This window comes from Dendropsophus ebraccatus, chromosome 4 (genome assembly GCF_027789765.1).
Source record: "Dendropsophus ebraccatus isolate aDenEbr1 chromosome 4, aDenEbr1.pat, whole genome shotgun sequence".
Classification (NCBI taxonomy): Eukaryota; Metazoa; Chordata; class Amphibia; order Anura; family Hylidae; genus Dendropsophus; species Dendropsophus ebraccatus.
In genome coordinates this window covers 27,454,689-27,481,810 of record NC_091457.1, presented here as the reverse complement: position 1 = coordinate 27,481,810, position 27,122 = coordinate 27,454,689, and the positions used below count along the sequence as shown (strand labels likewise).

At 43.3% G+C, this 27,122-nt stretch overlaps 1 protein-coding gene across 3 annotated transcripts in view; it reads left to right on the top strand.

Annotated features, from left to right (window-relative positions):
* CHST1 (carbohydrate sulfotransferase 1) overlaps window positions 1-26,580 on the top strand; it is an 89,132-nt gene extending 62,552 nt beyond the window's left edge. For all 3 annotated transcript variants that reach the window (XM_069968215.1, XM_069968213.1, XM_069968214.1), the window contains 2 exons: window positions 22,590-22,693; window positions 24,641-26,580. In XM_069968215.1, the coding sequence (XP_069824316.1) occupies window positions 24,684-25,946 (1,263 nt within the window). In that variant the 5' untranslated portion in view covers window positions 22,590-22,693; window positions 24,641-24,683 and the 3' untranslated portion in view covers window positions 25,947-26,580. The remainder of the gene's footprint in view (window positions 1-22,589; window positions 22,694-24,640) is intronic.
* Window positions 26,581-27,122: the final 542 nt, after the last annotated feature.

The window sequence follows — 27,122 nt, the reverse complement described above, 5'->3', positions numbered from 1 at the left end:
CATGTCACCAAGTGAAGCTCCCAGAGCATTGAAATTGTAACACCAAGAAGGAGAAGCCATAAGGTTATGGTGCCGGAGACCATCTGAGTAACGCCACGAAAAGGCCTTAATGACGGAACATGGCACCAATCCTACTCCTAGGATTATGGTGTATGGTGACATAATATAGGGTAGCTGGATCCCTCTAGTCTTTATTCCAGCTTCTATAACAGCTGGGCGTTACATTGATTTGTTATAAACTGAGATGGAGTCCTTTGTTGGAAGTTGAGCAGTGGAGTCTAGAGTGGGAGATTCACGGGTGATCAATCGAGGTCCTGGAAAGTGTGAGTGAAATGCTGGGAGCCCTGAAACCTTTACCCATGAGATGAAGTAGAGATGCCGAAGAGTCACACAGTGTTTGGGCCTCCAATGTGACCAGTCTCAGGAGAGGACTGGTGAGGAATAGAGATGAGCCTATGGCTGTATCCTTAGGACTGCATCCAACTTCTTCAGCCACCGGTAATCAAATGTACAGTGTTCAGGTGTTGGATGAAGCCGTGCGCGCTCAAGGTTGCTCATCTCTAGTTAAGAATAATACACATTGACTTGATGAGCAGCAGCCGAGGAATGAATGAGCTGGAGGGTGAAAAGACTTAAAGAGGAAAAGACCCGAGGAAGAGCCCACACCACAGATCCAACCATTCCACTAGACTGAAAAGGAACTGCAAGTTCAAGGACATCTTCCTTCTTCCCATCTTCAAGTGAAGTGTCAGGCCGTATCATTGGATTGGACTGCTCAGAACAAGATGATGCTGGAAAAGAAGGAGAAAAAGCCTCAGAGCCGGCGGCTGATCATGACTGCCAACATGGCGAGAATCCTGACAAACTCGCACACGTCTTGGAACTCCGTGAAGTATAGGAGGGATCTACTGTATACTCTCCCTTGCTGAACGGTGTCTTTTTATGAATAGTTTGCTGTCGCTTCAAACGGACATTTTGCAGGGACTAGTCAGAATTTTTTAAATTCTTTTTATACATATGTTGTGACAATTTCAGCGCAATATCAGTAAGATCAGGCAGCTATTGATCATTGCCCACAGGATGCTCCTGCACCTCTGTCTGCAGAAGTTATGAGACGGGTAGAGAGATGAAGTGAAGTGTCGGGAATCAGAAGACTTTGGACCTTTCCTGTTCTCCGGATAGGCTGCATTACCAAAAGGGACTTGTTCGTTTTGGAGAAGGCCATGAGAGGGTGAATGATAGCTACTACTGTCATGCAGCTAGGAAAGGACTGGCCAAAGAAGTCAGTGTTCTGTATGGGTCTCTGCTAGACTGGGTGCTATGGGGAGTCTCCTGAGGATGTGAAGGCAAAGCCAGCCAGGTATAGGCAACTTGTAGTAGGCCAGTGATGGTGTACTAAAATCTAAGCAGAGTGTGTGAGGAATGCTTGCATTCATGGGATGAGTGTGAAATACCTGGTCCTGTAGGGCTACTCTGCATATCTATGGAGGTGCCTGGGTAGTTAGAGTTGAATATTGACCTAGATGGTGGGGCCTGAGTTGTAGACCCAATCTGAACTATCCATGGGAATATATAAGCTGCGTCTGGCAGACAGTGGGAAGGGCAGTGACGTGGGGTCCCTTAATAGCAAGAAAACCTTCCCAAAAGTAACAAGAGGAGGTCTCAACTATGCTGAACTACTGACGAGCCCTTCTTTTCTCTTCTCTGGGTTGATTCCTTGATGAGACTTCTATCCACTCATACTTGGAGTAGTGCTCTCTAATTCCTAGTCCTCTTAGTTGACCAGGCCCAGGCAGAAGCAATATTGCAGGTTCTGGATTGCAATAAGGCACTTGTATCCACAGTCCTCAGGTCCGCTCAGACTCAAAGGGGCACATTTATCATCCTTCTTCTAATTTATCTGCCTGAAAACAGGAGTAAACCATGTCCACCAAAATATATTGTACACACTCTGTGATCTGAACTCTGCAAGTATAACCCTGTACTGATTAGACCCCTCCTCTCTAGGCAGGGCATTCTCCTCCCGGGTAGAGAGGGTACTTATGGTTCAGCAGGGACTTCTCCCTTTTATGGAACCGTTTTTTTTAACTGCACATGAGTGTGTAAGGGTGCAGTCACACTACGGAATCTGCACAGAGAACTTCCCGCTTCCTGCTCCCGCCTGCTCCCGCTTGAATTTTGCCCGTCCCATAGACTCCATTCTATGCTCAGATGGATTCCAACGTCCACCCAAAGAATTGACATGTCAATTCTTTGGACGGACAGTGGAATCCGCCTGAGCATAAAATGGAGTCTATGCTAGTATAAATTGCTAGTATAGGAGTGACGTGTGTAAAAACCAGAACAGAATCCTTAGGAAACCACACAGAGAGACACTGCACATGTATTTTCAAAATAATTAAGGGCTTATATAATAAAAAAAACAACAACTAGGGCTTATATCATAAAAGCAGCCCTGGTCTAAGTATTGACCTCTTTCTGCTGCAGCTGCTGGTGACAGGCTTAGGAAAGGGGGATTACATTCATAAATAAGAGTGAAGCCATGTTTTACGTTTCAGGTACAGCATGGACCCTCTGAAGATAGCTGTCATGCTTGGACCGCATGCACACAGTCCACGCTTTCTCCACTGCATGGCACTAGCTAATCCTCAAGTCCAATCTGTGTTCTGTCTTTGTCCCTTTGTTGCCAGGGACAGAATTCCCCTAACAGCAATCAGAAGACAGCAGTTTAAAGGGATATGAGACACCTAGTGGCCAAGATTTTAGAGCTTTTCTTTTGCAGTAAAGAGCCATTTTTGATTTACACATATGTTAGGAATCACATAGACTATCAATGACTGTGACTATTTAATTGTTCTCATTAATTCAGGTATATTGGTAAACAGACTAATGATTGACTTTATCAACCCCCCACCATCGTAGCTGCAAATCGCTAGAAGGGATCTGGCCATTCAGGATGAATAATGAATGTCCAATTCATCTGTCTATTGACCATGTGTGTAGTGAAATTAGAAGGTGATGAGAAGACTCTGTGCAATATTGTAGCAAAAAACACTGTGTAACTACACTTCATAAGTGCAAAATTCATTTATTACAAAAGACTAAATAATGTGACAGACACAAGTACAAAGTACAAACATACATAAATATATACAAGTTGATCTATAGTATCCCTGCCTGTGCTAGTTTAGGTGCCCCTGGTATGGGCGTCCCCAGAGTCCAGGTGCAGAGATACTGTCCCTGCACTATACCAATAGGACATATATAGTTATATGATACATAGGTCCGAAAATAAATTAGATAACAGTGTTTACAGGCAATTGGTCATAGTAGCATGAAACCAATATTTTGATGTGTACTAGCATTTGCAGGCATAGATAACTCAAGTATTGCACTGAGTCGCAAACATGGCTCTTATGGTTTAACTAATATCAAATTACGTCAAACCTAAACTGTCATAAGCCGTCATGAGAAATAGACGTCACACTTCTTCCAACGCGTTTCCCCCTGCTGTTACAAGTTAGGCGGGTTCATCAGGGAAATGTGTGGGTCACGTGTAAAGGTATCAGTATAACTGTAGATAAAATGGTCAAAGAGTCAGTGCCAGTATAGGGTAATAGATGCCCAGTACCTAAAATATATATGATGAGTGCCCAGTAGCATAGAGTCATATATATTTTAGGTACTGGGCATCTATTACCCTATACTGGCACTGACTCTTTGACCATTTTATCTACAGTTATACTGATACCTTTACACGTGACCCACACATTTCCCTGATGAACCCGCCTAACTTGTAACAGCAGGGGGAAACGCGTTGGAAGAAGTGTGACGTCTATTTCTCATGACGGCTTATGACAGTTTAGGTTTGACGTAATTTGATATTAGTTAAACCATAAGAGCCATGTTTGCGACTCAGTGCAATACTTGAGTTATCTATGCCTGCAAATGCTAGTACACATCAAAATATTGGTTTCATGCTACTATGACCAATTGCCTGTAAACACTGTTATCTAATTTATTTTCGGACCTATGTATCATATAACTATATATGTCCTATTGGTATAGTGCAGGGACAGTATCTCTGCACCTGGACTCTGGGGACGCCCATACCAGGGGCACCTAAACTAGCACAGGCAGGGATACTATAGATCAACTTGTATATATTTATGTATGTTTGTACTTTGTACTTGTGTCTGTCACATTATTTAGTCTTTTGTAATAAATGAATTTTGCACTTATGAAGTGTAGTTACACAGTGTTTTTTGCTACAATATTTAATAAATGTTACAATACTGTGGACAATTATTAACACAATATTGATCATAGTCTGACCAATCACAGTCCTGAAGACTCTGTGCAGAAAGAATGGTGTGTGGGAGCAACTTATATATAGTCTGGATCTCCTTTTTAGATAAGCACCATGATTCCGAAGGCCATAAATCATACCCAACTCTTGAACCTACACAAAAAAATGGTAATTATTCCTCATAGTATCCCATGTATCGAGAGATATTCTGTAAACGTTTCTAGAAGCTTTGCATACTTCATCATGACTTACCCAGTAGGGACCAAAGGAATCCAAACCAAAAAATTTACAAAAAATTTAGATTTTAACAAATCCAATTTTTTTTAAAATTTAAATCAAATTCAATTTAATCCGAATTGATTTGTCTAATTCTTAAAGCCAACAAAGTCATGGGAGACAGTAGTCATCTACAGTAGGGAGTCACTGGTCCCTTCTTTCTTCTTGCTCTTTAATGCTCATGTATAATTATGATGAACATCTTGGATTTAACAAGTAATAATTGGGTCTTTGAGTGGTTCTTCCCCATCATCATGCACTATTAATAAGGAGTAATGAGTAAAGTAGGGTTGTATTGTACTTTTTGAAGATGTAATTTTTGCTACAGGATAATGTAACTTCACAACTGTAATTAGCATCTAATGATCTAATGGTTGGCAGCTTGTCTCGCTCGCCCGGGGTGATGTAACCAGTTTGCCATTTGAAACCTTCTAACAATTGGTAAATAACACAAGGACGGAGGCATTTTATAGATCACGTTGCTAGCGGACTAAAATAGTTACCCCGACAACGGTGAACTAATGAAGGAACGGGCTGTGTTGTAGTAATGAACTCTTAACAATTGCCTGACACAGCTCAGGATCTGGGAAAAGAGAACCCACTCGAGTGTGGTGAAGGAAAAATACCGTAACACAATGCCGATGTACCCCCAAATCAGGATCGGCTGTTTCCCACACTGTAAACGTATCCATAGACACAGTGGTGTAGGGGCAGTGTTCTGATATTAGACTCCTCTGGGGGAATTCCTGACATTTCACCCCATGTTTCGAGATTTTTTGATGCACTTTTTCATCACCCATTCAGTGCAGTTAAACTGTGCAATCATTGTGCTAATTTTTAAAGGGGCACTCTTGACATTCATATTTTTTATATATTGCTGGGGTTGGTATGAAAATAATAAACAGCCTATTCTCACCTAACACGCTCCCCCGGGGGTCCTTCTGTGGCATATTAAAGCGACTCTGTACCCACAGTCTGCCCCCCCAAACCACTTGTACCTTTGGATAGCTGCTTTTAATCCAAGATCTGTCCTGACGTCCGTGCGGCAGGTGATGCAGTTAAACTTTTAAACTTGCAGCCCTGTGCCTACAGTCGGGGCTTAGAGTTTCTGTGCCCTAACTTTGCACCGCCCCTCCGTCCCTCCCCACCCCGCGCCTTTTCATCATTAGGAATGCCACTGGAACATTTTCTCCTGTCTGAACATTGCACAGGTGCCTTAACGATTCAGCCCATGTTCATTATTCACACAGCTGATGAATAGTAGGCAATCTGCCTGGAGCATTCCTAATGATGAGGAGGGCGGGGAGGAGGGACAGAGAGGTTGTGCCAGCCTAATGCATACACAATCTAAGCCCCGACCTTTGGGCATGGGGCTGCCAGTTTAAAAGTTGTTTTTTAGGACAATAACTGAATCATCTGCCGAACGGACCCCAGGACAGATCTTGGATTAAAAGCAGCTATCCGAAGGTACAAGCCGTTTGGGGGGGTCAGATTGTGGGTATAGAGTCGCTTTAAGGTCCCCTACCGAACGCTCAGGCGCTATGTCTGAGAGGAGTCCAGAGTACTCAGAGTTGCATACAATGGGAAAATTTATCAAGGGCTTTGCGTCTATTTTTAGGAGAATAATTGTATTTTTATATTTGTATATTTATTAGATGCATTTTTTAAAATCTGCCTGTTTTGAGTATTCACCCAAAAATTAGCATTAATCTGGGAATAGTGGCCAATTTATCGTTCACAACTTTTAAAAAAGTCTCATAAACTGGTTCAGGCCTACGTCTGGTCTGTACCAGGCGAATTTGTTTGCGACTTTTTTTGTGACTATTTTTTTCCACATATTTTCTTCAATTTGTCCTATTCAGCTTGGTAAAAAACAGACAAATACTCGTTTTAGACTTAATTTTAAATGTCCCCCAATAAATTCATCTAAAAAGCTCCAACACTTAAAGTGGACTCTCTTTTTTAGGCTGAAAATTAAAAATGTTAAGCGTTGCCCTCCGATATTGCGACCAGATGACCAATAGACAAACTCTCACTCTCACTGAAAAATCATCAATTGTTGGCTAGGAGTTTGGATTTTTGTCAGTAGTCAACACCATGTTGCTGTTGCCTCTTCTCTGTACAGGTCTATTGTGACCCATTGGGTGTGCACACCTGCTCCTTCTGTAATTTAAAGGGGCAGTGCATGCCTTTAAAATCTGTCCCCTCCGATTACAGTTCTGCAGCACCTATTTAGGCCAGCTCCACCCACTCCCTGGTTCTTGAGTGTTGTTAGTTGTTTCTTAGTATCCATAGTATAAGTGTGCTGTATTTGATCCCTTTTTCTGTATACTGAACTATGTATGTGTTCTCATTTCTCTTGTTTTTCTGTGAACAACCCAGACTGTTTAACCCTTAACTACGACTACTTGCCTTATCCTCTGGTGCCATACACCAGTATCTGACCCACAACTGTTCCAATACAATCTGGTATCCTCTAGTCCAGCATCCTGGAGCGGGATAAGGGGTGAAAACTTAGATGGCACTTAGACTCCACCCCTGGGTGTGACCCAACAATCTAACTGGTTTAGTAGCTCAGCGGGTTCAGACTTTTTCTATTTCCTATGTAAAATGGATCATTTAATGTTATCGCCATAAAACAGGTGACCTATTGTACATGGTTGTTTCGAGACCTGGCATTGACAATAAACCTGTCTGAATTTTGGAAACAAAGGCCAACATTTCCATTAGATTCATTCACATTATATACACAATAGTATTTCCTATGTGTTATCAATCACCATAGGATGCAATCGGTTGACCACGTAGGAATGAATAGGTTACACATTGAGTATCCTATATCCAGAGCAAATCATCATCCTGCTGAAGGATGATAGCCATGGTGATGGTCAGTGATGTACAACAGGACGGTGGTATTATTTCCATGTTACTTTAGATTGAGATGTTGCAGTTTGGTAGAATTATCCTGTAGAAGTAGTATCCCATCCATAGCACATGGATCAGTGCACAGTGCTTTGGTTTTTGACATTGACATCACATACAGTACTGTTGCAATGGAGATGCTGTCGTGTACAAAACATGGCTGTTAGTTTTTGGAAATGAGGCCACACCTATATATTAGTTGTGCCTAGTATTGCAGTTAAGTGTAGTGAATGGAGCCTTGCTGCAACATGACACACAATATGTATGAGCCTGGGGTTCAGAAGATCAGCGGTCTTTGGTATAAGGGTACATATTGACTGTGGTCAAGAGGAGTTTGCATGGAAGGTACGTCCATACAGTTCTATAGAAAATGTTGGAGTACTTGTTCTGACATAAGATAACATATACTGACATTTATATCCCCAGGAACCTTGCTTTGTTAAGTGCTGTTTACTTGTTATTTTACTTGTATTTTCCAAATTTAAGAAGTGATGATTCGGTGCTGTGGATGCAGGTGAGCCACTCTCGTGTGCAGATGTAGATCTAATTGAGCCTGTGTGAATTTTATGGACTTAATGAATCGTAAAACAGGAAATTAGCAAATTTCCCAAATATGACTTTGATAAATAAACTCTAAAAGCCGGAACGTAATGCTGGATCTGCTGGCATTTAGAGGGGAAAGATCTTAAAGGAGATTGGTTACTTGATGTGAGCATCATTGCCATGGACACATTAGTAGAGTGGTCCTCTGTCGCTAAAAGTACCTGCTTTAACAAGTGCTTACTTATAAATAATCCCACCAGAGTGCTTACTGATAAACCATGCCAAAAGAGTGCTCACTGATAAATATTCATGTCACCAGAGTGCTCACTGACAAACTATCCCACCAAAATGTTCACTGATAAACCATGCCAAAAGAGTGCTCACTGATAAACCATGCCAAAAGAGTGCTCACTGATAAACAATACCACCAGAGTGCTCACTGATAAACAATGCCACCAGAGTGCTCACTGATAAACAATACCACCAGAGTGTTCACTGATAAACATTGCCCCCAGAATGCTCACTGATAAACAATACCACCAGAGTGCTCACTGATAAACAATACCACCAGAATGCTCACTGATACACAATGCCACCAGAGTGCTCACTGATAAACAATACCACCAGAGTGTTCACTGATAAACAATACCACCAGAGTGCTCACTGATAAACAATGCCCCCAGAGTGCTTACTGATAAACCATGCCACCAGAGTGTTCACTGATAAACAATGACACCAGAGTGCTCACTGATAAACAATACCACCAGAGTGCTCACTGATAAACAATACCACCAGAGTGCTCACTGATAAACAATACCACCAGAGTGCTCACTGATAAACAATACCACCAGAGTGCTCACTGATAAACAATACCACCAGAGTGCTCACTGATAAACAATGCCCCCAGAGTGCTTACTGATAAACAATGCCCCCAGAGTGCTTACTGATAAACAATGCCACCAGAGTGTTCACTGATAAACAATACCACCAGAGTGCTCACTGATAAACAATGCCACCAGAATGCTCACTGATAAACAATGCCCCCAGAGTGCTTACTGATAAACAATACCACCAGAGTGCTCACTGATAAACAATACCACCAGAGTGTTCACTGATAAACAATACCACCAGAGTGCTCACTGATAAACAATACCACCAGAGTGTTCACTGATAAACAATACCACCAGAGTGTTCACTGATAAACAATACCACCAGAGTGTTCACTGATAAACAATGCCCCCAGAGTGCTTACTGATAAACAATACCACCAGAGTGTTCACTGATAAACAATGCCCCCAGGGTGCTTACTGATAAACAATGCCACCAGAGTGTTCACTGATAAACAATACCACCAGAGTGCTCACTGATAAACAATGCCACCAGAGTGCTCACTGACAAACTATCCCACCAAAATGTTCACTGATAAACAATGCCACCAGAGTGTTCACTGATAAACAATACCACCAGAGTGTTCACTGATAAACAATGCCCCCAGAGTGCTTACTGATAAACAATGCCACCAGAGTGTTCACTGATAAACAATGCCCCCAGGGTGCTTACTGATAAACCATGCCAAAAGAGTGCTCACTGATAAACAATGCCACCAGAGTGTTCACTGATAAACAATGCCACCAGAGTGTTCACTGATAAACAATGCCCCCAGAGTGCTTACTGATAAACAATGCCACCAGAGTGTTCACTGATAAACAATGCCCCCAGAGTGCTTACTGATAAACAATGCCACCAGAGTGTTCACTGATAAACAATGCCACCAGAGTGCTCACTGATAAACAATACCACCAGAGTGTTTACTGATAAACAATACAACCAGAATGCTCACTGATAAACAATGCTAGCAGAGTGCTCACTGATAAATAATACCACCAGAGTGTTTACTGATAAACAATACAACCAGAATGCTTACTGTGAAAACAATACCAACAGAGTGCATACTGATAAACAATACCACCAGAGTGTTCACCGATAAACAATATCACCAGAATGCTCACTGGTAAACAATACCACCACAGTGCTCACGGATAAACAATACCACTAGAGTGCTCACTAATAAACAATACCACCAGAGTGTTTACTGATAAACAATACAACCAGAATGCTCACTGATAAACAATGCTAGCAGAGTGCTCACTGATAAACAATACCACCAGAGTGTTTACTGATAAACAATACCACCAGAGTGCTCACTAATAAACAATACCACCAGAATGCTCACTGATAAACAATGCCCCCAGAGTGCTTACTGATAAACAATGCCACCAGAATGCTCACTGATAAACAATGCCCCCAGAGTGCTCACTGATAAACAATGCCACCAGAATGCTCACTGATAAACAATGCCACCAGAGTGCTTACTGATAAACAATACCACCAGAGTGCTTACTGATAAACAATGCCACCAGAGTGCTCACTGATAAACAATACCACCAGAGTGCTCACTAATAAACAATACCACCAGAATGCTTACTGTGAAAACAATACCAACAGAGTGCATACTGATAAACAATACCACCAGAGTGTTCACCGATAAACAATATCACCAGAATGCTCACTGGTAAACAATACCACCAGAGTGCTCACTAATAAACAATACCACCAGAATGCTCACTGATAAACAATGCCCCCAGAGTGCTCACTGATAAACAATACCACCAGAGTGCTCACTGATAAACAATACCACCAGAGTGCTCACTAATAAACAATACCACCAGAGTGCTCACTAATAAACAATACCACCAGAGTGTTTACTGATAAACAATACAACCAAAATGCTCACTGATAAACAATGCTAGCAGAGTGCTCACTGATAAACAATACCACCAGAGTGTTTACTGATAAACAATACAACCAGAATGCTCACTGATAAACAATACCACCAGAATGCTCACTGATAAACAATACCACCAGAGTGCTCACTGATAAACAATACCACCAGAATGCTCACTGATAAGTAATATGTCCCACATACAAAAGTGTCAATGGAGTAGGGTTGTTCTTTGTTGGCTAAGTTATTGATAGACTACATTCATGTGTCAGCATACTGGCAGAATAGTATGCTGATGTATACACTTTCATGTATATGGTTTAGTTTAGTAAGTGTAAAGCTTGCCTCTGTGGCCGGCTGCACTGTGAAAAAAACTGTATTAGCTTGTAAGTGGACTAAAAAATCGTACACACCATTTGGTCTAAGTAACTCAATGGGATATCTCTGCTTATCTTTGTGACGTATCCCCTCATATAGGCTATAGTTAGTAGATGTGAATGCGTCTGCATTGATAAAATGATCACAGTGACCTAATTGGCAGTGCCAGCAGAGTGAACTATGTAAACAATACTGCAAGAAGAATGTTTACAATAAATATTGCTGCCATATACTGATACATCCAATACTGTACTACATACTGGTATATAAAAAAAAATGTATGTTTTTTCCCCATAAACCTCTAAAATCTCATAATAACTTTGTTAAGAAAATGTACTGCCCCTCTGCTACCAACAATGGCGGTGCCAGTAACTGCAGGGTTGCACAAGCCCTGATCCTGTCACAGTTACATATTGCAAACACTGCTGCATGCTAAGCCTCCCGTAATGTCTATAATCCATTATACATCAGCAGCCTAGGCCATAGCCATCGATAAGAATAGAGGCCCTAACTGGGCATCAAGGCAGCCTTGCAAACCTATAAGCTTCTTTTTTTCCCTGAATAAAGGTTAAAGAGGGGAGTGTTTCACCTTGAAGAGAATTTTTTAGTCCATGCAATGATTTCTGGGTTTAGAATGTATGCAAATGAGGTGTTAGGTCCATGACATAGGTCATAGATATGCCTATAAGGCAGTGATCTCAAACCTTTGGGTTGCCAGCTGTTGCAAAACCACAACTCCCAGCATGCTCTGACAGCCGCAGGCTGTCAGGGCATGCTGAGAGTTGTGGTTTTGCAACATCTGGAGACCCAAAGGTTCAAAATCATTTCCTCAAAGTCATAATTATGCTAGCGCTATCAATCTAAGTGCCCCCTACATCATGATGGATGTTAGTCAGAATGCTACCCAGGAGTTTTTTTTTTGTTTTTTTCTTGCTGGCGTTCTCCAGGTCCCTTTAATTCAGTGGAAATGACTGAAATGATGATATAATTACGCTGCATAATTACCTCAGAATGATTCAGTAGCATTCGAAAATTTCGAGTCAGTTTCCAGGAAGTGACTGATAGATAAGAGCTGCCAAATGTGAATCATTTTCCTTAATTTAGTTACACATTCGTCAATTAGTTAAAAAAAAAGCAAAATGCGTCATCCTCTATGTGACGGTAGCTGAATGTATGAAAGAGAGTGGTGGAGCCCCCTAGAGTTTATAGTATGCAACTCCAAAAAGTAACAAGTATCGGACTGTGTATGTAGTGAGTTGTATATGACCCGACACTATTATATACTCCTATAGTCACACAACCACACACTGTAAACTTCATAGAACAACACTGTCACATCTTTTTGGCTTTTTGGAGTGGACTTGAAGTATAAGCCCTACCCCATAAATAAGTTCTAGTTATAGTCAGCTGACCAGATCCGTGACACTGGGTGCTGAGCATCAGCCAATCACTGTGTGGGCCAACTACAGAGGGGAGAGGGAGGTATACAGTATATACTACCTGCAGAGGGACAATGTATACAGTATGGAGGGGAAACAAATACAGCGGGGGAAGGGATGTATACTGTATAGGGACTTCCTGCGGGGGGGGGGGGGGGGGGGGGGGGTGTATACAGTATGGGGACTAACTGCAAGTGGGGGGGGATGTATACAGTATGGGGACTACCTGCAAGTGGGGGGGATGTATACAGTATGGGGACTACCTGCAAGTGGGGGGGATGTATACAGTATGGGGACTAACTGCAAGTGGGGGGGATGTATACAGTATGGGGACTAACTGCAAGTGGGGGGGGATGTATACAGTATGGGGACTAACTGCAAGTGGGGGATGTATACAGTATGGGGACTAACTGCAAGTGGGGGGATGTATACAGTATGGGGACTAACTGCAAGTGGGGGGGGATGTATACAGTATGGGGACTAACTGCAAGTGGGGGGATGTATACAGTATGGGGACTACCTGCAAGGGGGGGGGATGCATACAGTATGGGGGAACAACTACAGTGGGGTAAGGGAGGTATACAGTATGGCGGGGGATGTATATAGTATAGGGAAACAATTAAAAAAAGGGGAGGGGGTATACAGTATGGGGACTACCTTCAAGGGGGGGATGTATACAGTATGGGGACTACCTTCAAGTGGGGGATGTATACAGTATGGGGACTAACTGCAAGTGGGGGGGGGGGGGGATGTATACAGTATGGGGACTAACTGCAAGTGGGGGGGATGTATACAGTATGGGGACTAACTGCAAGTGGGGGGGGGATGTATACAGTGTGGGGACTAACTGCAAGTGGGGGGATGTATACAGTATGGGGACTACCTGCAAGTGGGGGGGATGTATACAGTATGGGGACTACCTGCAAGTGGGGGGGGGGATGTATACAGTATGGGGACTAACTGCAAGTGGGGGATGTATACAGTATGGGGACTACCTGCAAGGGGGGATGTATACAGTATGGGGACTACCTGCAAGGGGGGGATGTATACAGTATGGGGACTAACTGCAAGTGGGGGGATGTATACAGTATGGGGACTAACTGCAAGTGGGGGGGGGGGATGTATACAGTATGGGGACTACCTGCAAGTGGGGGGGGGATGTATACAGTATGGGGACTAACTGCAAGTGGGGGGGATGTATACAGTATGGGGACTAACTGCAAGTGGGGGGATGTATACAGTATGGGGACTACCTGCAAGGGGGGGATGCATACAGTATGGGGGAACAACTACAGTGGGGTAAGGGAGGTATACAGTATGGCGGGGGATGTATATAGTATAGGGAAACAATTAAAAAAAGGGGAGGGGGTATACAGTATGGGGACTACCTGCAGAGGGGGATGTATACAGTGTCGGACTGGAGTGCCTTGGCCCACCAGGGGAAATCATTCTTGGGGCCCACCCTTCTGCCACCGCACTTATCTATGGTAACATTAATAAAGGTACATTAACACGGCGTGATATGGGGCAGCATAGGGCTGCAAATGATTGCTAATCAGCAGGGCAGGAATATATAGAGATGTGCAGCCGACAGCAATGATCTTAGCCGCACAAAAGATCAAATCAGCCGACTATGGGGCATTTGCTTGCATGTCAGCCAATCTCTGGCACTTTTACATGGGCCGATCATCGGCTGAATAGACTTCCTAGGAGCACTTGTTACCGGTGTAATCGCGCTATAAGACAATTTTCTTTGCATGATAACACTGTATGCTACCAATAACACCAGTATATAAAGAGCAAATATCCCCACACATATTACCGCTATACAGTAACTGACCAAATCCTGTATATCAAGACCGATATTACCAATAAACCAGTATACAGGAGGGAAATAGTATCACCATACATATTACCGCTATACTGTTACTGACCAAATCCTGTATACTGAGACCAATATTACCAGTACACAAGGGGGAAATATTACCGCCACACCACAACCATCACCACCATATTGTTACTGACCAAATCTGGTATACTAAGACCAATGAACACCGCACCAGATTACAAGTAACAAATAATACCCCCACATACTGACTAACACCGCCATTTACTGACTAACACCACAGCTGCTACTGAATAAAATCCTCTGAACAAAGATCAATATCCCCTCATACAGTCATATAGAGGTAGCCCCAGCTCTACACTATATACGTTACAGTGCACATAGATTTAGTGACTCACAGGGGACGTCTTCTCTGATCGGAGTTCTTCCCTTTTCATCTACTTCTTCATCTGCCCTGGGCCGTTATGAGAACTTCTCCGAGCCACGAATCCACAGAATCTGCCAGAGAAATATATTAGGCTCCTTACTCTGTCACCATCCTCATCTCTCTACAAACTGCACATCTGTATTGGCCCCTTTACACCTTCTCTCAGTGGTTAGCCCTGACTATTGTGTGTGTGTGTGTGTGTTCATATATATATATATATATATATATATATATATATATATATATATATATATATATACATATATATATATTGTGCACACACCTTGTAGATGGCCCCTTGTTCAGTCCTCCATATAGATGGCCCTGTGTCCCTGTGTGCCTCTACTATAGTAGAGATCCCCCTCTGTGTAATCCCTTTATAGTAGATGACAACCTCTGTGCATTCCCTATTATCAGGGGTAGGGAACCTTGGCTCTCCAGCTGTTGCAAAACTACAACTCCCTTCATGCCTGCAACAGCTGGAGATCCAAGGTTCCCTATTCCTGCCCTATAGTATATGGCCCCCTCTGTGTAGTCCCCTTATAGATGACCCCTCTGTGTAGTCCACTAAAGTAGATGCCCCCTATAGCCTATTGTATACACACCGCACCCAGTATAGTTAACCTTATAGATGCCCCCCATTGTTGTCCCCCTCTGTGTAGTGCCCTTTATAGATGCCTCCTCAGTGTTGTCCTCCTTATAAATTGCCCCCATCCAGTGTCCCTTATAGATGTCTCCCTGTGTTATCCCCCTTATAACTGGCCCGCTTGTGTTATCCATCCCCCCATATAGATAGCCCCCTTATGTTGTCCATCCCTACCCCCCATACAGCCCCTTATGTTGTCTATTCCCCCGTATAGCCCCCTTATGTTGTCCTTGCCCCATATAGCCCCCTTAAGTTTTCCTTCCCCTGTATACAGCCCCTTATGTTGTCCTCCCCTGTATACAGCCCCTTATGTTGTCCTCCCCCTGAATACAGCCCCTTATGTTGTCCTCCCCCTGTTTATAGCCCCTTATGTTGTCCTCCCCCTGTATACAGCCCCTTATGTTGTCCTTCCCTGTATATACCCCCCTTATGTTGTCCTTCCCTGTATACAGCCCCCCTTGTGTTGTCCTCCCCCTGTATACAGCCCCCCTTATGTTGTCCTTCCCTGTATACAGCCCCCCTTATGTTGTCCTGCCCCTGTATATACCCCCTTATGTTGTCCTCCCCCTGTATACAGACCCCCTTCTTGTCCCCCCCTGTATACAGACCCCTTTATGTTGTCCTCCCCCTGTATATAGCCCCCTTATGTTGTCCTCCCCCTGTATACAGCCCCCCTTATGTTGTCCTCCCCCTGTATATAGCCCCCCTTATGTTGTCCTCCCCCTGTATACAGCCCTTTATGTTGTCCTCCCCCTGTATACAGCCCCCCTTATGTTGTCCTCCCCCTGTATACAGACCCCCTTCTGTTGTCCTCCCCCTGTATACAGACCCCCTTCTTGTCCTCCCCTGTATACAGACCCCCTTCTGTTGCCCCCCCCCCTGTATACAGACCCCCTTCTGTTGTCCTCCCCCTGTATACAGACCCCCTTCTTGTCCCCCCCTGTATACAGACCCCTTTATGTTGTCCTCCCCCTGTATATAGCCCCCTTATGTTGTCCTCCCCCTGTATACAGCCCCCCTTATGTTGTCCTCCCCCTGTATATAGCCCCCCTTATGTTGTCCTCCCCCTGTATACAGCCCCTTATGTTGTCCTCCCCCTGTATACAGACCCCCTTCTGTTGTCCTCCCCCTGTATACAGACCCCCTTCTTGTCCTCCCCTGTATACAGACCCCCTTCTGTTGCCCCCCCCCCCTGTATACAGCCCCCCTTCTGTTGCCCTCCCCCTGTATACAGCCCCCCTTATGTTGTCCTCCCCTGTATACAGCCCCCCCTATGTTGTCCTACCCTGTATACAGCCCCCCCCCCCCCTTATCTTGCCCCCTCTGATAAAAAATAAAAAAAAAACACAAGACAACTCACCTAACCACACGCTCCCCCGTCGGTCGCCGGTGTCCTCTTCTCTGACAGCAGCTCCGATGTGAAGTCCCGCCGGCGCCATCACTGACCTCAGTGTGCGCCGCGGTGGCTGGGACTTCCGGTATGCGCTGCATGAACCGGAAGTCCTAGCCGCCGCGGCGCACACTGAGGTCAGTGATGGCGCCGCCGGGACTTCGCAACGGAGCTTGCGTAACTCTTGTGATCGCAAGCAAATCTCTGCTTGCGGTCACAAGAGTGATTGACAGGGCGGGAAGCCGTAGGCTTCCCGCCCTGTCAATCACAACACTGCTTACATTTAACTGGAAGCGATTGTTGCGATCGCTTCCAGTTAAAAAGGGAGGTGCGGCCCCCGGCCCCCCTAGGAGCAGGGGGCCCACTCCAGCTCGGGGCCCACCGGGGGTTTCCCCGGCCCCCCGGTGGCCCAGTCCGAGCCTGGATGTATACCATATGGGGGAAGAACTACAGAGAGGGGGGGTACAGTATAGGGGGGCTTACTGCTGAGGGGAGGGGGTATACAGTATGGGGGAACAACTACAGAGAGTGGGAGGGAGAAAAAAGTATAGTGGACTACCTGCAGAGGGGAAATGTATACAGTATGGAGGAACAACCACAGAGGAGGGAAGAACCCCAGAAGGGGGAGGTAAACAGTATGGGGGCCTTACTGCAGAGGGGGGATGTATACAGTATGGAAGAAGAACTACAAAGGAGGGAGGCATGTATACAGTATGGAGGCCTTACTACAGGGGAACTTACAGTACAGGAACCTAACAACAGTGGGACACACAGTATGGCGGCTAACTACTGTACAGAGTGGGGCTACGGAGTGTTTCTCCGAAATATAAGCCTTACCCTAAAAATAGGCCCTATCCATTTTTTTTTTTTCAGAGAAAGAGGTAATATAAGACCCTGTATTATTTTAGGAGAAACTCAGTATATAGCTGTATGTATGACAATATGTGTGATTGTGAAAGTGTTTTAGTATACTATTTATGGCAGTATTGCAGTATACTATGTGGCTTTATGATAATATTTCAGTATATAGAGACCATATTGCAGTTTTGCAGTATACTATGACTATATGACAGTGTTGCAGTATACTGTATGAGACCATATGACAGTGTTGCAGAATACTGTATAAGACCATATGGCAGTGTTGCAGTATACTGTGTGAGGGCATATGACAGTGTTACAGTATACTGTGTGAGGACATATGACAGTGTTGCAGTGTACTGTGTGAGGGCATATGACTGTGTTACAGTATACTGTGTGAGGACATATGACAGTGTTGCAGTGTACTGTGTAAGACCATATGGCAGTGGTGTGGTGTATTGTGTGAAATTATATGGCAGTGTTGCAGTATACTGTGTGAGGACATATAACAGTGTTGCACTTTATTGTGTAAGACGATATAGCAGAGTTGCAGTATACTGTGTGAGGGCATATGACAGTGTTACAGTATACTGTGTGAGGGCATATGACAGTGTTGCAGTATACTGTGTGAGGACATATTACAGTGTTGCAGTATATTGTGTAAGACGATATAGCAGAGTTGCAGAATACTGTATAAGACCATATGGCAGTGTTGCAGTATACTGTGTGAGGGCATATGACAGTGTTGCAGTATACTGTGTGAGGACATATGACAGTGTTGCAGTATACTGTGTGAGGACATATGACAGTGTTGCAGTATATTGTGTAAGACGATATAGCAGAGTTGCAGTATACTGTGTGAGGGCATATGACAGTGTTGCAGTATACTGTGTGAGGACATATGACAGTGTTGCAGTATACTGTGTGAGGACATATGACAGTGTTGCAGTATACTGTGTGAGGACATATGACAGTGTTGCAGTATACTGTGTGAGGACATATGACAGTGTTGCAGTATACTGTGTGAGGACATATGACAGTGTTGCAGTATACTGTGTGAGGACATATGACAGTGTTGCAGTATACTGTGTGTGATTATACTATTGTTGTATTATGGAGTTGTGTGATTATAGTGTATGTCTGTATAGCAGTATGTACTCAGCACGGCTATGGATGTTTGTACATCCTGTAAGACGGGAATTTCCGACTCTCTCCTGTGTGCTGTGGCTGGAGCGCTGTGTGAGCTGTGTGAGCAGGCCTGTGCACTGCTGCCTGAATAGACTGTTCTGTCAAATACAGGAAGAGCAATATTTGCTAATAGATAGCATGGTCAATACTGGGCAGCTAACTGCAAGCCCCCTGGGCATTCTAGCACATGTTGTACATTACTCCACTCTGCTTCATTAACTCCTTCTGCTCTGGGAGCCCTAGCACATGCATATATCATATCAATACTTATACTTATGCTTATAAGTATAGGCTCCATTAGAAATCCTGCAAATCCAGACATAGGTGCTATAGGAGTGTAAGGGTGATGCCCCCTATAGGTAAATATGGTCCTATATGTGTTTGTGCTCATACATTCATATGTATAGTAATGTGTATATCTGTATCTATATTGTAACTGGATGTAAAGAGTTTAACCTAAAAGTGTACATATTGCTTCAATGTAACACCCTCCTGATGTTATTAATCCCTTAAAGGGGTATTCCAGGAAAAATTAACTCTTTCCCTATCTCTCTGTCACTCCATAGGAATGACTAGAGCTACGGGTTGCGTGCTGACCCGGGGCTCTGTTTATAAAAGAGCTGGCAGGGTCCGTTACGGAGATTGCCAGGCAGTTCAGGGTTTGGACCCCCTGCGATCTCCTACTTTTCTCCTATCCTGTGGATAGGGGAAAAGTAATTTTTTTTCCATAATACCCCTTTAATTGTCCCCTCTATGGTGCCCAGCTATTTCTCATTTTATAGGAAGCTTAGAAGGAAGCTGTGATTTACCTTTCAGGAACAGGGTGGATCATCTTCAGCTTGCAGGCTTTCTCATGCTCTCTCCTATTCTCTCCAGCACATAGCCCATGCTGCTTTCTGTCCTGTTCTAGCTGTTACTTGAGACAGGTTTTCTATAACAACAGCCAGTAGACAGCAAATTGCAGGGAAGGGAGACACCTAGTGGCCTTTAGAGCTTTTTTTCTGGGATAGTCATTTTTGGTTAATGAAGTGATCTACAAATTTGTTAGGCATCGCAGAAACATAAATGTTCTCTGAACCTGATGTGTAGACACTAAGCCCAACAACAAAAAAGAATGAATGAATGATCGGCTATGTTGGTTTTTAACATGTTCCAGTGGGTACGCTGCTGCCAGAGATGTCTGACGGCAGTGTCATCCTTCTTCACCATTGAAGGCACATGCTGAGTCAAGCGTGCATGATAATGGCAGAGTAAGCAAGAATAGTCAGTTGCCAAACAAGTGTTTGGATCACGTCTATCTAAAATGTATTGGCAGCTTTAGACCAGGATTAAAGGGACCATGCAACAGGAGGGGGAAACTGGGTAGCGATGCTTTGGTGGCTTGTGAGTTAACAGGACATATTGTCGAATATCCCACACATGTTATTTCCTATTTCACGTCAAGTGGTGCCATATGACAATATCAAGGGCCATCACGCCATGTGACTCATGTGGTATCATTGGGAGGGAGTTGGTGGAGCAAAGCCTACTGAAAAAAATTATATGTTTATACCCTATACACATTATACAGGTATTATTATATCATTATATCAAGGAAGATTTTGTCTCATTGAGAGCCATTATATTCAATGAAAAAGATACCTTTTTATTACTTCTTATCTTCTGCCTGTTTGCACTCATACGAGTACTACACAGAATATTTTCGGGATGGTTTGCCGTTGCTTTCGGGGGAGCTGATTTCATTGGACTAATGGTGGGGATGCAAGGGTGAACGTGCAGCGTGTTACAGACAGCAGCTGCACAAAGTCTGCATTGTGATGCCTCCAGCAGTGGAAGCAGACCTAGGAAAGATACGCGGGGAACGTGGCCTGAACACAGGCTCTGCTGTTAGGAGGAAGGTTTCCAAAGTGAAGGGTAATAAGGAATACAGTCACCTGGTTGTTGATGCCAAGATCCAGAAGAGGAAAATGACTCAGCTAAAAGAAGTATTTACATGAGGATACTGCACAAGCATGGGCAAAACACGTAAAATACTATAGAGTGTATGTAAGTGTTTGTATTAGGGCAAACACAAGGGGCATACAAAGAAGTGAATGGGTTCCACTGGAAACACTATCCTTCAACGCATCTGCATAGGTTCAAATAATACAGGGCCCACCCATCAGGCGAGCGGGGGATACGGCTGGCGTACACCAGGGAGAAGGGGTGAATCTGTGCCTTCTACCTGGCGTACGCTCCAGACGCAGCAATGATAAATCCCCCCCATGCCTTGGTCAGGGTACATGGATACGGGACTTTGGGGCAGCAAACTGAATATTTCTCTAAATTAGGGAGGTAGCCAACCGAGTCTTCGAAGAACCCCATACACATCAGTTAAAGTTGGCCAACTTTGGCTGTCAAAAGCACATGGGGGCTTCTTGACTCTCAATAGATGTAAGGGGAAAAAAGGTTTGGGCATGTTGGCTTTTAACTAAATGGCACTGGCAGAAATATGCTACTGGCAGAGGCTTACCCCTCTTTCTAAAGAACATATAAACGTTTGGCTGTGCCAGAGAGAGAGAGAGAAAGAGAGAGAGATTGGGAAAGGTAGCTAAACAAACATTTGGCCAACAGTTAAAAAAAAAAAAAAGAGTATGGCCACCATAACTCTTTTCCTACAGGGCCCATTTTGGCAGCTTGTGTCGCCTCTATGGTACTTTAACCCTCATATAGGACTATCTTTAGATGGTGTATTATTCATAGATTTCTCAGGAGGAGCATCAGCTTGACTCGCTGTAAATCTTCATCATGGATATTAAATTCTCCCAGCATTAAATTAGTATGTTAGGAGTCTAGAAAAACGGTGAGGAATTTGCGAGTAATTCTCTTGACGCTCATGAGTTATGACCATGGCAAACATTAGAGATCTAATGAAAAAAGAAGAAACCAACAACATCGTAGTCTCAGTCGTATCAGTATAGAGACCTTTACCAAACTCTTTCAGTTCCATATGGCAAGATGAATCTTGGCCTGGTCAACTCAAACTTTGCTCACTCAATTGTGTCCACATTGCCAGGAGGTCGAGTACCGGGAGGTTGGGTATTTTTTGCCACTCTCATCCTTCCATTGAAGACTTGAAGGGAAATGTACTATCACCTTCTTTAATCTAACAAGAGGTTGCACTTCTGTAACGTCATATATGACACACATGAATGTCATGTATATTCAGTTCACGCACTATGTACCCTCAATGGCATAAATATTTCATGTAAATTTCCACGTGTATCTATCCTACTGAGACGGAACAAAACAGAGGCGTACAACAATATATAAACTGGGGCACTGTCTGAGACATATCCAAGGATACTGTGTTCTTGTAGAAGCAAGCAAGGCTACCCCAATGTATCAGAATGTATATACAGAAGGACAGATGTAATGTGAACAGAATGTATTCAGCATGGAGATACAGATGAGAATATACAGAATGTACTTATAGATTGCTGCAGAGGGGATTGGACTTGCATGGGTCACTGACTGGTCACTTGGCTGTCACCATGACACATTGCTCTTTCTACAATAAATGACCCTGTTTTCTTTCGCCTTTAGAGCAGACTTATCGGAAGAGAGACTCTCAATCAAAGTTGAACCGAGATTTATTCCAAGACTTTGACCTGTCATTGCTATCGGGGCCAAGATTTGCCCATTTTATGGTAAGCACCTTAAAGAGATTTAGAACCACATAATACACCCTAGATGGATGACAGGGGTTCTTAGTTTAGGAAAGGAAGGAAAGTCCAGCAACTCGAGCAAGTCCATGATATCTTCAACAAGCTTCACAAATTTTAAATTCCACGATAGTCAACTGCCGCATTTTGTTTGTATAGATTTTAATCATGCTATGATTTAAGGACTATATGATGGAAATGCATTACATTGACTATTGTAGGACTTGGTGCGAGTTGCTGGACTTTTCTTAATTTCCATGATTTTGATAAGCTCACATTTTCAGTCCACTGGCTGGAATAAATTTGGGCAGGTGCATCGAGCTGGTTCTGATCTCTTCTTCTTTTAGGACCACAATCCATTAGATCAAAGCTTTGCTTTGGCTGTTCAGGCATGATAGGAATTGTAGTTTTGCAACAGCTGCAGGGTCGAAGGTTCCCCATTCGTGCACTAGATGGAGCAGATAGCGACTAGAGAATGCCTCTGATTCCGGAGGACCCAGCAGATACTGAATATAGAGACAGATGTAATGCTTCATCTCTCCTGTGGTGGCGCTGCAGAGAAATTGAACAGTTACTGATGAGGATCCTCTGAGGATCAGCTTATTTTTGGTTGTTTGAAATACCTAGTACTGCATAAAAGATGACGCATACAGTTTGGTGTTTTAACCTCAGTGAAGTCATTGCAGAAAAATGCTGAAAACAGCTTGGTGCCGTAGTGATGTTACAGATATAATATGTGCAACTTTGATGTCTCGGAAAATCCTCAGGACACTGCAGTAAGTGCACCTTGAAATATTCCTACACACGAAAGTGCAAGTAAGAAGTGAGAGGAGCATCTCATTACCTTGGAGCTGGTGGAGGATCTGATTCTTCTTTTCCTGCTTCCCATTAAATGAGTCTTCTCCGCGGCTCGTAATCCATAAAACTGAAATCTTTTTATGTGCGATTCTTATAGAGGAATTTAACAAGGCTGTAGAAAGAGTAGCTCCGGCACAAGGTGCCTTTCCTTCTTTGTTGCTGAGCTGACGACGCTAAAGTAAAATGTTATCAATAAGACCATTACACTAAATGTTACCAAAAAGTCTCATACCATGGTACAAGTAACACTATGGGCAGAATTCCATCTTCTATGATGGTGTCTTAGCAGGTTAGTGAAAAAATAGCACCTGCAAACAAAGGCTTCTGCAAAACCTATACCAGTGTAGTGTAAGGAGATGTTCTGCACTTCTATGGTTCTACACTCACTTTGTGACTTATACAGGAGGGTCCTAATTTTGGGCCACCATCTAATATGGCGAAATGAGAGAAGTTGTCTAAGGTTGAAAAGTCCTTGATAATAACAGATGTCACTTGTTCAGTATAAGTCAAACTTAAAGGGAACCTGCCATTAGTTTCAGTCATTGTATGGTCTTGGTATGATCCCTGGTGGCCTCTCTCCGCACCATTAGCCTTGATAGATGTCTCCCGATACCCAAACAGGAAGTTTGGGTATAGGGAGACCTTGTACCTTGTAAACAATAAGGAGGCCACAGTGCTCACTGGATCACTACAACCCAACCAATCAAGTGATCAGTGAGCATGCTGGGAGATGGACGCCTAGTGATCTCATAGTGGTGGCCTATGCTGCTGACAGCCTATAACCAAACCCCTTTAAGTTAAACTCTAATATTTCCATTATACTACATTGGGAATCACATTAAGCAACTTATACTAACTTAATAACTGCACTCAAAGAAATTAGTTGTGTCATCAAGTCACAGGCATCGTAGACTATCCTGGATGTCCATACTCCTGTGGAGTCTCCCTCATATTCTACTGATAGATAGCTAGATAGATAATGTACTGATATACACTTGTAATGTATTGATGATAGGAGATGTAATCTTTGCAGTTTCCTTATGTAATGAAATATTTTTTGTGTCCTTCATATAGGTAAATAAACAACCTTGAAGAGTCTCAATGACGGTTTCCAGCCATGCAATGTTCTTGGAAGGCTGTCCTCTTACTAGCGCTAGCCTCCATTGCAATTCAGTACACAGCCATCCGGACCTTTACCACCAAATCCTTTCACATGTGTCCAATCCCTAACCCAAACAATTGTAGCCCTGGACAAGACCCTACAGAATCTCCAGATCGTCTCTGTGAAGATGGTCAGTTGATAACTTCAAATATTTCGAGAAAGACTCATATCCTTATCTTAGCGACCACTCGCAGTGGATCTTCCTTTGTAGGACAACTCTTCAATCAACATACAGATGTCTTCTACTTGTTTGAGCCACTTTACCATGTTCAGTATACCCTGATTCCCAAAATGACTCCTAGTAAGAGTGCCACCGATAGGCGAGTGATGTTGGGTGCGAGCAGAGACCTTTTAAGAAGTCTCTATGACTGTGACTTGTATTTCATGGAGAACTACATAAAACCACAGCCAATCAACCATACAACAGACAGGTTATTTAGAAGAGGCGCCAGCAAAGCTCTGTGCTCCCCACCAGTCTGTGATGCACTAGGACCCACCGACATTTACCTAGAAGAAGGAGACTGTGTTAAAAAATGTGGAAGCCTAAATCTGACTCTGGCAATGGATTCGTGTAAAGACCATGGGCATGTGGCTATCAAAACAGTGCGTGTCCCAGAGGTTAATGACTTAAGAGCCTTGGTGGAAGATCCCAGGCTGAACTTAAAGGTGATCCAGTTGGTTAGGGATCCAAGAGGCATATTAGCTTCTCGTAGTGAGACATTCAGGGACACATATAGGTTGTGGAGGATTTGGAGGGCCACCGGTCGTAGACCATACAATTTAGACTCAACCCAGCTTACAACAGTCTGTGAGGACTTCTTAAATTCTGTGTCTACAGGGTTAAGCCGGCCTCATTGGTTAAAGGGCCGATACATGCTCTTGAGGTATGAAGATCTGGCCAGAAACCCCATGAAAAAGATGGAGGAGATCTACGACTTTGTAGGAATTCCTCTGGATACCAATGTCGAGAGATGGATCCTGAATAACACCAGAGGAGACCAATCCTCTGCCAAACACAAATACGGCACAGTACGAAACTCTGCTGCCACAGCCGAAAGCTGGAGGTTAACGTTATCATATGACATTGTAGAATTTACCCAGAATGCCTGTCGACAAGTTCTGGTCCAACTGGGTTACAAAACTGTGAGTTCTTCCCAGGACTTGAGGAACCTTTCCTACAGCCTCATTGAGGACAGATCTTTTACCCCTTTTTTGTGATGGTTAATTTAATGGTAACTAAAGACTGACAATAATACCAACAATGGTGAGAATACTGTTGGAAAGTATATTTTTTATATGCGACTCCCCTTCTTCATCTTGTTTCTTGTTTTGGGAAGGGGGGGATAAAACAATTAAAGTTGCACTACCGAGGGAGGTCATAAAGCACATGAAACAAAATGGAGGATTATACCTCTGCAAAACTTGAAAATGTTCTACTAGTTCAGTATAAAAAGTACCATAATAGCGGCCAATAATGTTCTTACCAAGGTGAAGCAATGCAGTATAATAGAGGACAGACTTCAAGGGACATCATCCCTGAGGCGTTTTATGGAAAGACTCTGGTCGATCAGCAGGTGCCATAACCCTTTTAAGCTAACTTCTATAGAACAGTGATATTTAGGGGGTACCTATATGTCACAATAGCTACTTACATGGTTGCAGAGGGTGTTATAATGTTTACATAAACCAAAACACAAGGTATATTTCTCTGACATGTACGACTGCTCTGACTGTCTGGTCTATACTGTACAGGACTCCGGCTGAAGGAATTTGCACAAATTTTTTTGATTTGTTGTATTATTTATAAATGTTTATAAAGATGCATTGAAGATGATTATTGTGTCTTTTATGATTGGGATCAGTAGAAAAAAAAAATGAACAATTGTCTTGGATTTATATATGTGACATTAAAAATAAAGAGGAAGTCAGCAATAAATAGAATGTTTCATAAATAGTAATAAATGAACATTTGGGTTAATCGATATCTTTACATATGAGTAACGGGATGGGGGGGGGGGGTCTTTTTTATGTGATACATCAAAGATTTTTTTACCTTAAAAAGTGGTTTTCCCTTAAAAAAATAAAAATAATAATAATTATTAACCTCACTTATCCCCCACCTCTGATGTTCTGGCACACATTGGGTCACAGCTGATCTTCACTTCCTTATTCTGTCTCAGCACACATTCCCGGGGCTGGCACAACAGGTAGGCAAGGCTAGGTCCTGGTCTAGACCCGTCTTGCTTGGAGGCTGAACTGCTGTGGTCACTGGCATCGGGAAATCCAAGACATTTGCCTATTAGAAATGAGCACAACTGTCTATTTGCCTATTAGAGATGAGCGCAGAAGAAGTTGATGCAGCCCGGGAAACTGTGGTTGTATCCATGTTTTCCC